General features: G+C 55.2%; 3 protein-coding genes and 1 long non-coding RNA gene across 6 annotated transcripts in view; 1 reads left to right on the plus strand and 3 right to left on the minus strand.

Annotated features, from left to right (window-relative positions):
- LOC119104074 (myosin regulatory light chain 2-like) overlaps positions 1-653 on the minus strand; it is a 27858-nt gene extending 27205 nt beyond the window's left edge. For both annotated transcript variants that reach the window (XM_037227752.1, XM_037227751.1), the window contains exon 1: positions 621-653. In XM_037227752.1, the coding sequence (XP_037083647.1) occupies positions 621-638 (18 nt within the window). In that variant the 5' untranslated portion in view covers positions 639-653. The remainder of the gene's footprint in view (positions 1-620) is intronic.
- The window catches only part of LOC119104076 (myosin regulatory light chain 2), an 8914-nt gene extending 5213 nt beyond the window's left edge, over positions 1-3701 (plus strand). Inside the window, exons 3-4 of one of the 2 annotated variants that reach the window (XR_005094866.1) lie at positions 1865-2432; positions 3380-3701. Coding sequence is in view for 1 of the 2 variants with exons in the window: in XM_037227755.1 (XP_037083650.1) it covers positions 1865-2380 (516 nt within the window). In the remaining variant the exon portion in view is untranslated. The remainder of the gene's footprint in view (positions 1-1864; positions 2433-3379) is intronic. The other variant, XM_037227755.1, reaches the window with a different exon arrangement.
- A 1058-nt stretch (positions 3702-4759) lies between these two features.
- LOC119104077 (uncharacterized) lies at positions 4760-8315 on the minus strand. Its single transcript, XM_037227756.1, has 4 exons — positions 8147-8315; positions 6289-6477; positions 5863-6011; positions 4760-5520 (listed from the first exon to the last, which is right to left on the minus strand). Exons 2-4 carry the CDS (start codon positions 6421-6423, stop codon positions 5313-5315), a joined length of 492 nt encoding a protein of 163 aa, XP_037083651.1. The 5' UTR covers positions 6424-6477; positions 8147-8315; the 3' UTR covers positions 4760-5312.
- A 57-nt stretch (positions 8316-8372) lies between these two features.
- On the minus strand, positions 8373-13044 carry LOC119104078 (uncharacterized). Its single transcript, XR_005094867.1, has 3 exons — positions 12980-13044; positions 9600-9820; positions 8373-8499 (listed from the first exon to the last, which is right to left on the minus strand). It is a non-coding gene; the product is annotated as an uncharacterized LOC119104078 (long non-coding RNA).
- Positions 13045-13322: the final 278 nt, after the last annotated feature.

A 13322-nucleotide genomic window follows, 5' to 3' on the forward strand; every position in this document is an offset into this window, starting at 1 on the left:
ATGCTCGGTCACAGTCACTCTGCCCCGAGCACATGGCTACCATGATTCATGACAATGTGCCTGAAACGTTGAATTTTGTGAATACACCTAATGTGGAGCGTGCGCATGAGCTCCCAGTGCCAATGCGGAGAAGAGGTTACAAAAAATCATGTTGAAAACCGATAATAGCGCGCCGCAGCTGCGCGACATTTTGGGCGTGTCGTAAAGCGACATTACGTGTCCTCAGTCTTCTTAATCGTGCGCGTCTGGCGGGAAGTTGCGACTGTCAACATATTAACCCACGTGGATATTTACACATGACATAACTTTGCTAAAGGGGCGAACACGTGCCCCGGGAGGGAGGGGGGGGGGCTGTTTTGTGCGTGCGCCCTGCCTGCTTGCTTATGTCGTATGACAGCACCTACTGGTATATGGAAGGGGGATCTTGGTCAGAATAAGATTTTCCAGCTCGTGACGCTGAATTGGACCTCTCGGATAAGCTTCGACTGATCACGTGTGGCGTTGTGTCGAGTCAGACATACAGGGAACGAAAAATACAAACCGGCTTGATGCTCCCAGTCTCCACCGGGCCGGCCCAGCCGTCACATAGGCGTCCCGCTGATGGCCAAAGTGTCACTTACCATTTGTCTGAGCAGCATCCGGTGGCTCCTGTTGCGACTTGCTGCAGTCTCAACACGTCCTCGGTGGCTGGATCGCCAACAGCCGTCACTTCTCAGTGGTGAGGCGGCTGGCGAAATGTATCTGGCGCCAGTGCTCGACGGACGGCCATGGGAAAACTGTCCTTGAGACAGTTAAACGCACATTGTGCTCTTAATTTTGTGCGTCCACCGCTGCCTGCTCACGTCCTCTGGCCTGGGCGGCACCCGAGGCCGGCCGGGGACGGAGCTTCAGCCCACAGGCGTCACACTGACGGCCGGCCGGCCGGTTGTGATCGATACTGCACAATGCTCTGCCATTATGATGGAGCCGGCGCCAGCGATGTGAGGCACTCGAGGGTCGCCTGGCACGCGCCTCGCCACGCCCACCAGCACATCTGTCTGGCGAGCCGGGCTAGAGTCGCGCACGGCGCCACTCACTAAAGCCATGCCACTGCTGTAAGGCATGCTCTATTCCTTAGGGCAGCTAGAGTCGCGCACGGCGCCACCCACTGAAGCCATGCCACTGCTTTAACGCATGCTCTATTCCTTAGGGCAGCTAGAGTCGCGCACGGCGCCACTCACTGAAGCCATGCCACTGCTTTAACGCATGCTCTCTTCCTTAAAGCAAATAGAGTCGCGCACGGCTCCACTCACTACAGCCCTGCTTTTGCTGTAAAGCATGCTCTCTTCCTTAGGGCAGGAGGTTTTTTGGCTTGCTGTCCGGTTTGAATGTGCAATATTATTCCTATTCAAAACCAAAGTACATTTTTGTTTGTGAGAGCAGGCAATTACTTCATGGCTTTCTTGACAGTTTTAATCGTTGATGCTATGACGTTGCAGGTCCCCGATGTGACTGGGGATACCAGTCCTGTGTGGTCGGATTTACTGCAAGCTGCAAACACTGTGCGCTACGATTCCAAGTGGCGAGGGCTATATTGATCATTGCCGCTATGGTTATGAATTTTGGGGGCAAAATATTGCACCGTAGCCTACGCCGGTGCCTACCTCACTGCATTGACTCAACGCAGAAAGGTGTGATCCAGGACAAGCGCAGTGAGCAGCTCGTAAAAGCCGTTTCTTTCGGCGGCAATGTCCGTATACGAGCATGTGGGGTGTCTCATTAAGATCAGCCCTAAATTTAGGACTCAGTGCCAAACAAGCCAAATTTGAATATACGCGACGATTGTGCACCAGACCTGTGACAATACTTCTGTCTTCATTTCTAGTCCAAGAAGTCCTCGAAGAAGGCGGGAAGCAGCGTCTTCTCCTCGTTTACTCAGCAGCAAGTGTCAGAGTTCAAGGAGGGTTTCGCCATCATGGATGCCGACCGCGACGGCATCCTCAACAAAGCAGACATCAGAAACTCATTTGACATCATCGGCAAGATCATCTCAGAAAAGGAACTGGACGAGATGCTTAACGATGCTCCTGGTCCCATCAGCTTCACCATGTTCGTCAACATGTTTGCCGAGCGGCAGTCAGGGCCCACTGACGAAGACGAGGTCATCATTAAGGCTTTCAAGGCCTTCGACAGGGGCGACGGTAAGATAGATTCAGAGCAGTTCCGCGGCCAGCTCATGTCCTTTGGCGACAAGATGAAAGGGAAGGAGGTCGACGACGTCATGGCGGAGATGGAGTTCGACGAGGAGAATAACATCGAGCTGGACCCGCTGATTGAGATGATAGTCGGCAAGACGGAGGAAGAGAACGCCGAGGGACAGGGCGAGGCGCCCGCCGAGTAGACCCGGTACGTCGGCCCCTCACTCGGCACCCGGATCGTCAACCCTTCACCCGGTATGTCAGTCCTTTACCCCCGGTACGTCGGCCCTTCACCCGGTACGTCAATCCTTCACCCGGTGCCAGTCCTTTACCCCCGATACATAGGCCCTTCACCCGGTATGTCAGTCCTTCACCCGGTACGTCAGTCTTTCACCCGGTATGCCAGTCCCTCACCTGGTACGTCAGTCCCTCACCCGGTGTGTTAGTCCCTCACCCGGTATGTCAGTCCTTCACCCGGTACGTCAGTCCTTCACCCGGTGCGTCAGTCCTTCACTCGGTATGCCAATCCTTCACCCGGTACGTCAGTCCTTCACCCGATACGACAGCCTTTCACCCGGTATGCCAGTCCCTCACCTGGTACGTCAGTCCTTCACCCGGTGTGTTAGTCCCTCACCCGGTATGTCAGTCCTTCACCCGGTACGTCGGCCCTCCATCCGGTAGTTCTGCCCATCACCCGGTACGTCAGTCCTTCACCCGGTATGTCAGTCCTTTACTCGGTATGTCAGTCCTTCATCCGGCACGTCGGACCTGCACCTGACGCGTCCGTCTCTTTCGGTATGTCTGTCTCACGCGTCCAGTCATCTCATCCGCTACTCATGTGTGACCCGTAAACCTGACTATTCAAGCCGCATACCTAACTGGGCACGCGAATGGCCGGCTGGCGCGCTCAGCAGGCCTGTGACCTATGGCTGGCGCGCTCAGCAGGCCTGTGACCTATGGCTGGCGCGCTCAGCAGGCCTGTGACCTATGGCTGGCGCGCTCAGCAGACTTGTGACCTTCTATGGCTGGCGCGCTCAGCAGGCCTATGACCTTCTATGCGCTGCGCGATGCGTTGGCCCGAGTATTACGTGTCCACGTGACTCTTGGCCGTGTTGCGCTGACCACCTCGGCCCTTTGAAGACTAAAGTGAATCGCGTTCCATCCCACGTACAGTGGTCTTGACCTAGGCTGACTGGTTACAGGATCGTCACCGTGACCTTTCATCTTTCCAAGCAACCCACTGACCCGAACACAGCTGTTCCGGGACCTGGGACTCGACTGGGTCGAATAGTGGCGCCGCGGCGCGGGAACCGCGGGAACCAGGTGCTCGGGCGCCCGCGGGCCCTGCCGCCGCCGCGCCCCGTCCCCTGCCTTTGGCCCGCGCGCGGCGCGAACACAAGTTCCGTGCGCCGCGAAGGGGGCGCGCGTCTCTCATCCCTGTGCCGGCGCCCGCTGGCGTCTCTGCTGGTCCGAGCGACAGTCGTGATGTCTCGCGGCGCTCCAATAAACTCCGGGCCGACCTGAGCGCGTCTTGTCCTCGGCCCGCGGCGCACCGGCTCTGCGACCGGCCCGCCGGCAGCACGGCGCCGGGCCGGCCGCATGCCTGGCAGCGGCGTCGCAGATAGCGCCACGGGGACGCGACGGCCCGGTCGGCGCGCGCAAAAATAGCGCGCGCCCGCCGACCCAGGACGGGGACGATGAGGACAGGCCTGTTGCGCGAGACCGGCCGCCCTGACGGGTTTCAAGCGCGCCGGCGGACGAGGGGAGGCCGGCTCGGCTCTCCGCGCCTCCGCCGGGCGCCAGTCTGCCCTGAGCTGGGGTAGCGGGCGGACGGCCACCGGTACCGGACGACCGTGAAGGTAGCGGACGTGACCGCTCGGCTGTCCTGCTGGTGGTCACACAAGCTCCAGCCTCACAAGGCCACCTAAACGCCTGTGCCCAAAAACGTGGTGCAGGGATAGCTAAACGCAGCTTCAGCCGGAGAACTTGACTTTTCATGATTGTATGAAATTTGTATGAAAATCACGTCCGTAACAACTTTTCTCGGTTCACTTCGTGCTGAAATTATGTCAATGTTCACATGACGTCACCCGAGCAGATATCAACACACGCTATCCAAATTAGGCGCCCAACATCCCATAGGATCAGATGATAATGGAAACGTTCAACTAGACAAAATAAAACAGCGGTGTCTGGGAACTCGCAGTAACAAAAACTATAAGTTTGGTAAAACGGCGCTGCGGCGGAACGAGCAGTTACCAAGTACGCATTGCCGAAGAGATCAACACTCAGATAACTATCCGTGACACAAAAACAGCGCTGGCCTCCCATAAACCAGGGCCAACAAAGAGGTTCGCCGACGGCTTCCGTAGCTCAAGCAATCAGGCACACGGCAACACAATCCGCATTGCAATCGGGAAGAACGTTCAGCCACCGCATCTTGGAAACTGATATGAAGCGTTCTGCCCCACGACCTGCACGTTGCTGGCCCCAGTGGATGTAACAAACATGGCACATGCGTATCGCATGGCACATAACGACTGTGTAGAACATATATACATATAGCTCGCTTCATAAAAAAAATATTTTAAGCGTTAACAACTAATAATGATTGGAACATTTTTACCACAGTGTTAAGTAGCTGAAACACTCCAGTAAAAAAGATCGCGTAGAGATATTACGCCGGTCGGTTCGGTCAGTTCTGTCTGGCGTACAGCCTCGAAAACGACCTGTTTGTATGTTTCGCGAATGTAACGCTGTTAACAGAACAATGACCTACAAATTGTTCTCATTCGTACTCCCTGCTTTCCGTCCCACGAAACGCGCACCCATGCACAACAGCCTGGCCCAGCGTGCTAGGCTGCGCATCTGACTGCGCGGAGACATAACAGGCATGACAGCATAACCTTAACATCGTATCGCACTGTAGCAGACCACAGGAGCAAGACGCTCTGGCGGCGGGTGCCGCGTCACAACATTCGTCACCCCAGCACAGTACGGGGACGAGCGAGACCTGTGGCCGCGGCAAGCCTTCGCGTAGAACCGGATAAAAGCGATCATCAATTCGCGAAAGCGTCAAAACACACTTCCGCGTACAACTGCATACTTACTGGCCCCCATGATAGTGGCCGAAGGTTACATTTGCGCGCATAAATAGCGTTGCAGCACGTTCCTGTACTGGTCTTGGACCACATCTCCGTAGTGGAGGTGGTCGCGGCAATTCCAGAGAGGCGATTCCTTTGGCTGCCGGCGCCACGCCTCGTCCAGCCGACACCTCACGATGTAGTTGGCGACAGGTGGCAGCACCGACGACCACAGGCGCACGGAGGGCGCCACCTGCTCCCTGCGGCAGGGCACAAGGGACATAAGTGGTGGTGGTGACCGACTGGTGGAAATCGAACCCCACGTCGCCAGCCATGGACAAAGTGCACACTGGGACACATTAAGGTAACTCCTGTTCTTAACACGGAACACGCAGCTGTGCACAAAGCGCACGCAAGTGCATGCACTGACCGCTTTTCACACCTAAGTCCCGTGCCCCGACCACTTCCAGCTCGAGCCGACATCACGTGCACCGCCGCCGTCGTGACCGTTGCGCCAGGTCAGACGAACGCCGGAGGCGGACCGGCCCCAGCCGGCCCTGTTCGCCACTGGGCCGCTCGGCCGGCCGGCCGGCGACACTCACAGCCGGTCGGTGATGAGCGCGTTGTAAATGAGGTGGGCGAAGTTGACGGAAGAGGCGATGTCCATCATGTGCTCGTAGTTCTCCGGCTCGCTGAGCTTCCAGAAGACGCGCACGCCCACGGCCGCCAGCTGCTGCAGCACGGCCGCCGCCTGGTGGCCACAGCACGGATGTCACACGGCCGGCAGCGGCCGATGCCGGCGATCCAGCCTGCTCCTCCGGCACACCCACAGCCACGCGTGTCAGGAGCCCGCCAAGAACAGCTGCGGATGCCAGTGATGTTGTTCAGAACATAACGATTTCGAAAGCACATTGCCTGCCTTGAAAAACAGTAATGAAAACAACAGATGGCGTGACAGAGCAGCCAGGCATTGCGTTACAAAGACCAGCCAGAGCAGCCCCCTTCTGTGGCTGAGCGCCGCCGCATACCCGCTCGATGCCGGCCACCTCGGCCAGCAGGCAGGCGTCGAACGACGGCTGGGGTGTGGTGAGCACGTGCGTGCCCAGGCTGAGCACCAGCACGTGGGGACAGGAGGCCGGTCGGGCCCGGCACTCCGTCAGCATCGTCCGCAGCACGTCCAGCAGCGCATCGTCCGCCAGCCGACTCCAGAAGAAGCGCTGCCGGACACGCACGGCCGGCGGTCAGGAGGCCGGTGGCGGGGCGACAGCAGCGCTGATCAGCCAAGGCCGAAGCTGGCGCCGCTGCTCACACTCAGGACAGGTCAAACGCGCAGGGACCATAGCGCGGCACAGCTGTGACAGCGGTCATACACCAAGTCCGTAACACGGTTAATTTTTCAACCCACTTGCGTCACACACAGGACATTTTAGCATCATGTCTTGCTTCGTTTGTGAAGTACGACACCATCCCGGAGGTCTACTTTACACTGCCCGACATTTTGCTTTCTTCTCTGTGCTGCTTTGCAGATTGAGAGTGACACCAGAAAACACCAGCGTTCGGTCAGCACGTGCATGACGCTGCAGAAGGCATGTAAGGTTCACAAAAAGCTTTCCAATGCGTAAAACGATAACGCCTTTTCCAAGTCAAAGGTGCCAAGCGCGGGGAACTTTGCACGCTCTGGGAGACAGCGCAGGCTGACCTCGTCCACATCACGCCAGTAAAGGCTTTGATAATGTGAGACCGCGGGGTGAGACGTTCGACCCGTCGGTGGCTCAAAATCTCGGCGTGACAGACCAAACAGCCGATCGCATACGTCATGACGCCCAAACATTCCCACAATTACCTCAATGCGGATGCCAAAACGGCTAGCGCATGAGCACCAGGAGAAGAGGCTCCATTTGGCGCGGCAAGGCCTACAAAGTTACCAACAAGAGGGAGATCAATTTGTTGAATGAATTGCTGTCGTAGACGCGCTGATTTGCGCTGTTAAATCCAGAGACTAAGTGGCCGTCGATGCGGCGGAAGCACGTAGCCACACCATCTCACTAAACGGTCACGTGGCGGCACCCTGCGAACAACAGTACTCACGCCATACCTTGGAACCACACGAGGGACGTGACATTAGCTCTCCCAGCTGGCCCAGATCCCGCTGCCACAGGCCAGTCGTGCGTAACCACCCCGAGCAAGCATCTCCAGGCGGCCATCACCAAAAACCGTCCAAGGAAGACGGGCGGCCGAATCATCACCGCGACAATGCTCCACCCCATCACGCCGCTGTTGGGACGGAGTGTAGCTGACGACGGCATCGAGCTGGTGAAGCGCCCACGGTACTGCCCGCGCCTCGGCCCGCGTTGCCCCTGGTTCTTCACTCGAATAATGTACCACTGTTGCGGCCACTGCGACGTTGACGCGTGGTCCGCACTGGGGTCGGCAGTATTTCGGTATGACGCATCTCCCCCCCCCCCCCCCCCCAACAGTCTCGGTGAAGCCATGGAACATCTCGTACACTTCCGCGAGCGCCGCACTAAAAAGGAAAAACGTTGGTAAATGGGCTATCCTATGGATGACAAGTATATGCCAACCAATGGCCAGTCAGTCGCTAGCGGAACTTACTGTTGAAATGCACTGGCATTTGCACCAGATTTCCGATCGAAAGTACGGTAACGGCATCACTAGAATGAAGAGCTCTGGAGCCCTGCAAGAGTACTTTAGACTATCGTATGGGCACAAACGACCACACTGAACACCAGGGGTGACGTCGACGGGACCAGAGCTGGTAAACGTTGCCCTCGATGGCACGTGACACACGGAGACGCCCGGGAGTCCTTAGTCTCGGCCGAGCCATCCGGCACGCGCGGCCAGTCCACGTCTCCCACCAGCACGCACCAGGTCAACGAGAGGCGAGCTGGCGCGGTAGTGGCACCAGTCGGTGCGGTTCTTGTACACGAAGTGTGTGAGGCAGTCGGTGCCGTTGCGTGTGTGGGCGGGCAGCCGCCAGCGCCGGCGCAGGTGGCTGTAGAGGCCGCGGCTGCGCGAGTCGCCCACCAGCGCCAGGTGCAGCCGGCGCCCGAGCGCGCGCCCCAGCCGCACCAGGCAGGCGGCCGTCTCCGGCGCCGAGGCGTTGTGAGGGAAGTCGCCGAGCGCGCCGGCCGGCCAGGCGGCCGCCGGCCGCTCCAGCTGACAGTGGCCCGTCATGGTGAGGGCCGTCGGCGGCGGCGGCCGAGACAGCTCGACCGGACCTGCCGGCAGGGTCACCACTCAGGCTCCCGCTGGTGACAGCAGGGTCATCACTCATGCTCCGGGTGGTGACGGCAGGGTCACCACTCAGGCTCCCGCTGGTGACAGCAGGGTCATCACTCAGGCGCCCGGTGGTGACGGCAGGGTCACCACTCAGGCTCCGGGTGGTGACGGCAGGATCACCACTCAGGCGCCCGGTGGTGACGGCAGGGTTACCACTAAGGCTCCGGGTGGTGACGGCAGGGTTACCACTGAGGCTCCCGGTGGTGACGGCAGGGTCACCACTGAGGCTCCCGGTGGTGACGGCAGGGTCACCACTGAGGCTCCCGGTGGTGACGGCAGGGTCACCACTCAGGCTCCGGGTGGTGACGGCAGGATCACCACTCAGGCTCCCGCTGGTGACAGCAGGGTCATCACTCAGGCTCCGGGTGGTGACGGCAGGGTCACCACTCAGGCTCCCGCTGGTGACAGCAGGGTCATCACTCAGGCGCCCGGTGGTGACGGCAGGGTCACCACTCAGGCTTCCGGGTGGTGACGGCAGGATCACCACTCAGGCGCTCGGTGGTGACGGCAGGGTTACCACTAAGGCTCCCGGTGGTGACGGCAGGGTCACCACTGAGGCTCCCGGTGGTGACGGCAGGGTCACCACTGAGGCTCCCGGTGGTGACGGCAGGGTCACCACTGAGGCTACCGGTGGTGACAGCAGTGTCATCACTCAGGCTCCCGCTGGTGACTGCAGGTCACCACGGAAGCTCCCGGTGGTGACGGCAGGGTCATCTCTGAGGCTCCCGGTGGTGACGGCAGGGTCACCACAGAGGCTCCCGGTGGTGACGGCAGGGTTACCACTAAGGCTCCCGGTGGTGACGGCGTGCGGCTCGACCCACTGCCAGTCGGTGACAGACGGTGAAACTCGGCCACTGAGAACTTTGACCGTTTTTGTTTGTAAAAATGCGCTTTGGCTCAATGAGTGTGAACAAACAAGATGTTTATACAGTCTCAGCATGACAATAGGCAAGCAAACATGACGGCCTACAAGCATTCCATGTATTGGACACCTGCAACAAATGCAGGCACAATCACCCACAGGTAGAGTTGAACTCACTTGATGGTAGTCCAGCATGTTGAGAGTTTGATGCATAGTGCTCACTTTGGCTTGATACCATAGCATGCAAGAATAAACTATGACTCAACAGCACTCCTACCATTGATGATGATATAACTACCGACAAAAGCCACACAAAGAGCCTCTTCCACTTTTTGGTGGCACACAGATAAGGCTGCAGGGGTTCTTTTGTAAACTGGACCTTCATGACTTGCGGATATCTGCCGGACACAACACACTGCAGTGGGAAGAGCAAATCTGCTCACACAAGTTTGCACAGCCTGCACTGGCATGGTTTAACACTCTGCTTCATTTGAACATTTCCTTTGAACAAAACATTTCTGAACCTTTATTTCCAAACAGAACCATTTTGTCAAAATTATTGTCCACACAGATACTTCATGTTAGTTGCAAATATGTGAAGCACCACACAGTTGAGCGCCATACATGTATAAGACGAGCTCAGCTTGCAAATGACCTTCCAACAGTTAACTTCACGGTAATTTTGTCCCACCCCTGACTGATGTTCCTAATTCAGTAGTTTCATTTTCAGCAACTTAAATGGATGCAATGATTCACCAGCTATTTGTGGAAGGCTATAAGCCGTAATTAGTTCATGTCAGGTGCGGAGAAGCTTGCTACCCCCTGTCTTGGGTCTCCGAAATAGTAGCAAAAAGAACAGAGTACAAGGGGCGCATTGTGCTTGGAGAATAACACCATTAAATTTGATACACAAAGACAATGATGATCAAAACTAAATATCAAACAAATCATGGGCAGTCAGACATATTGGTCACCAATTTTGTGTAAATGTCAGAAATACCAGGAGCACCTCCACCTAACTTGGTACCTGCACAAATAAAAGACAAAGGAACAGTATTTTTCACAATCATCTTTAGAGAGCTCGATCACTTCACAGTGGTGCAGCCACGTTCCCGTCGTCAGTCAAAGGGCGTCCGCACAGTAAGAGTGGCTTATGGCTCTCTACGACGTTCGACCTGAACTTAACATGCTGGCAGGTTCCAGCAGCCACAGGGGACCGTCGGGAGCCACGTGCACCGCCAGGAATAACAAATGAGGAGCTTCGCGTTATGCGGTTGGGGCAGAGAACACGCCGGGCTGATTCTTCCACGGCACCGATGTGCTCAGCGGACCACCACCTCACGGAGTGGCAGCGTGCCAGGATGAGGGCCAGACACTGGCAGAATGGCAGTGTACTGGGATGAAGGGTCAGACACTGGCAGAGTGGCGGTGTATGGGGATGAGGGGCCAGACACTGGCAGAGTGGTAGTGTATGGGGATGAGGGGCCAGACACTGGCAGAGTGGCAGTGTACTGGGATGAGGGGCCAAACACTGTCGGAGTGGCAGTGTATGGGAATGAGGGGCCAGACACTGGTGGAGTGGCAGTGTTTGGGGATGAGGGGCCAGACACTGGCAGAGTGGCAGTGCACTGGGATGAGGGGCCAGATGCTGGAGGAACACTTATCGCTACCACAGACTGTGTTCCAGAGAAGGCACCCAGAAGAGGAAGGACTCTAGGCTGGTCTCACATCGGTGTCCAATACCATTTCGGGCAGATTTGCCCAGCTCCAGTATCAGTCTTGGGACTGCAGCTGGATCCCCACAAGGTGGGAGCGATCAGGCAAGCATCTGTTGGTTCTGCAACGACTCACTTCTTGGTTTCTTCGACACAAGCATGAAAATTGCGGTAATTTCGGTGCGGGCAGGACTTACTACCCAACTACTGAACTACTAACTACTGCCGCGCTGTTCGGTTGTCGCCAGTACAAATCAACGGCAGTGACGTCTGGGTCAGCAGCCCTGTGGCAACTTATCATCATCGCCTGATGGAATACCCTCGCCCAACGCCGATGGGTCGGAGAAGTCGGCACGGCCTTGTGGCCTTGAGCTTGATGACAAAGAGCACTGAGTTTGCAACAATTCCCAACAAGACAAACTGGATGCATGGCACTCGATAAGCTTGCACACTGTCATGGACTTTCAGAATCACTTTGGGGAGTCGCTTCAGATGGACGGGCCTATGGAATTCAACAATGGTGCCGTGGCAGTGTTCACAAGGTCACTGGGTATCATGTAAAGCTTAAGAGTGTCATCCATCTATAGTTGAGCAGGCATTCAGCAGCCAACTCAAGCCTGGGTACCACTCATAGGTGGCACAGCCAGACAAGCATTCTTCAGACCAAGCTACCACCATGCAGCTTGAAGGGCCCGATACTGGCAGAGCTTCTGACTTCAAAGCATACCAGGCTGGCTCCTCACTTCAAAGCCATATCCAAAGTCAAGTCAGTAACTGACTTGACCAACTGTTGCTTAAAATAAGCCCAAGTTGAAGCCAAAACTGCTGGTTTTGGAGGTCAGAACTGCAAAGCTGAATCCAAAGGCAGTGGCCCTGAACATGAACACATGAACTTGAGCTCTGCTCTGCTCTGAACAGCCCCGAACTTAAGAAATGTCAAACCAGAAACAAACTCATCCATCTGTAATCAAACATCATAAACATCATACCACTTTCCTAGTGTGATTAAAGGGTTAAGATACAGGATGAAATATTTTGAAATACCATCCTTGCCATGTCTTTGTGCAAATGCAATATTTCAGACAGTAATGCCTCTGGCCATTGCCATGTTAATTGGCTTTGAGAACAGATGACTGGTTTCAGCTTTCAGCCATACATGTTTTGCACCCTTTAACAGTTGTGTGATATACTGAGGTGGCAGAACAGAAAATACCACTTTTTTATGAGTAAAGTTGCAATTATGATGAAATAATTATCATGAAAAAGCCATAGGTAAAAACCTCACATTCAAAGTTTGCAAAGGTGTAAATACTGCATGTAGCACAAGCCCTGATCCTAGAAATCCATCTGTTCAAAAGGTTCAGATGAAATATTTTTAGAAATATGGGTCAGATGAGACCAACCAGCAAAGATAACACAATCATAAATGGTGCCTGTCACAATACCAACCACTTGCCCCTCCAAAAAATACAGTAAGTGTAAAGGGAATCATGCTAGGGAATGAAGAAGTTTAAACTGAAGGGGGAATTTGATACAAGTGGGAATAGTCCAATTATATCTCTGCTTAGGGCTGAGAAGAGGAGGGACCCTAGTCTGGAGAGAGATACAGTGTGGCAGGCGTGGTAAAAAAGATTGGTTTCTCTGCGCTGAACATACAGCTATGCAGCGGTTCGATCCTTACCACGCAGCCTAGCAAGAAAGTACTAAACAGCAAATGAAGTCTATCTACCTCAGCTGTGTGAGCAGATCACAAAAGATGGGAAGGGACACAAAATACTGGTGATGAATAGCTGGACGCCACCAACAGCTTGGCTTGAATGCAATGCGACCTTACTCATTTACCGACATAAATCCAGTGACACCATGTAGAGTCAGCGAGATGATTGCAATCCGGCGCTATAATTCATTCGGCTCATCTGTACCTTGTTACCTACAATGGTGCACAATATTTGGGGCCGGACCGCCGATTTGACCAGCAGACATAGCGTCGCCTTTGAAGCCAGATAGAGATATAGATAGAGATATATTTTTAGAGAGTCGTCAAACTTCGGAATATTTTTCTGATGCCTGTTTCTATCGATGAAATATCTTTTAAAAATTAACTATATACTCAATTCTGCATCAGTAGCCTTAAACTTGAAAATTGTAGTGTAAAGTTTTTAACGACGTCATAAAAGATGAGCCA

The sequence above is a fragment of the Pollicipes pollicipes genome, unplaced genomic scaffold (assembly GCF_011947565.3).
Source record: "Pollicipes pollicipes isolate AB1234 unplaced genomic scaffold, Ppol_2.1 Scaffold_5756;HRSCAF=6815_pilon_pilon_pilon, whole genome shotgun sequence".
NCBI classification, from domain to species: Eukaryota; Metazoa; Arthropoda; class Thecostraca; order Pollicipedomorpha; family Pollicipedidae; genus Pollicipes; species Pollicipes pollicipes.

Excerpts from the sequence above, each read along its gene's own strand:
- LOC119104077 (XM_037227756.1), bottom strand. The coding sequence starts at position 6,423 with ATGCTGACGGAGTGCCGGGCCCGACCGGCCTCCTGTCCCCACGTGCTG. Across the intron at positions 6,012-6,288 it reads AGGTGGCCGGCATCGAGCGG|GCGGCGGCCGTGCTGCAGCA; the intron begins GTATGCGGCGGC and ends TGTGGCCACCAG. Across the intron at positions 5,521-5,862 it reads GCGCTCATCACCGACCGGCT|GGAGCAGGTGGCGCCCTCCG; the intron begins GTGAGTGTCGCC and ends GCCCTGCCGCAG.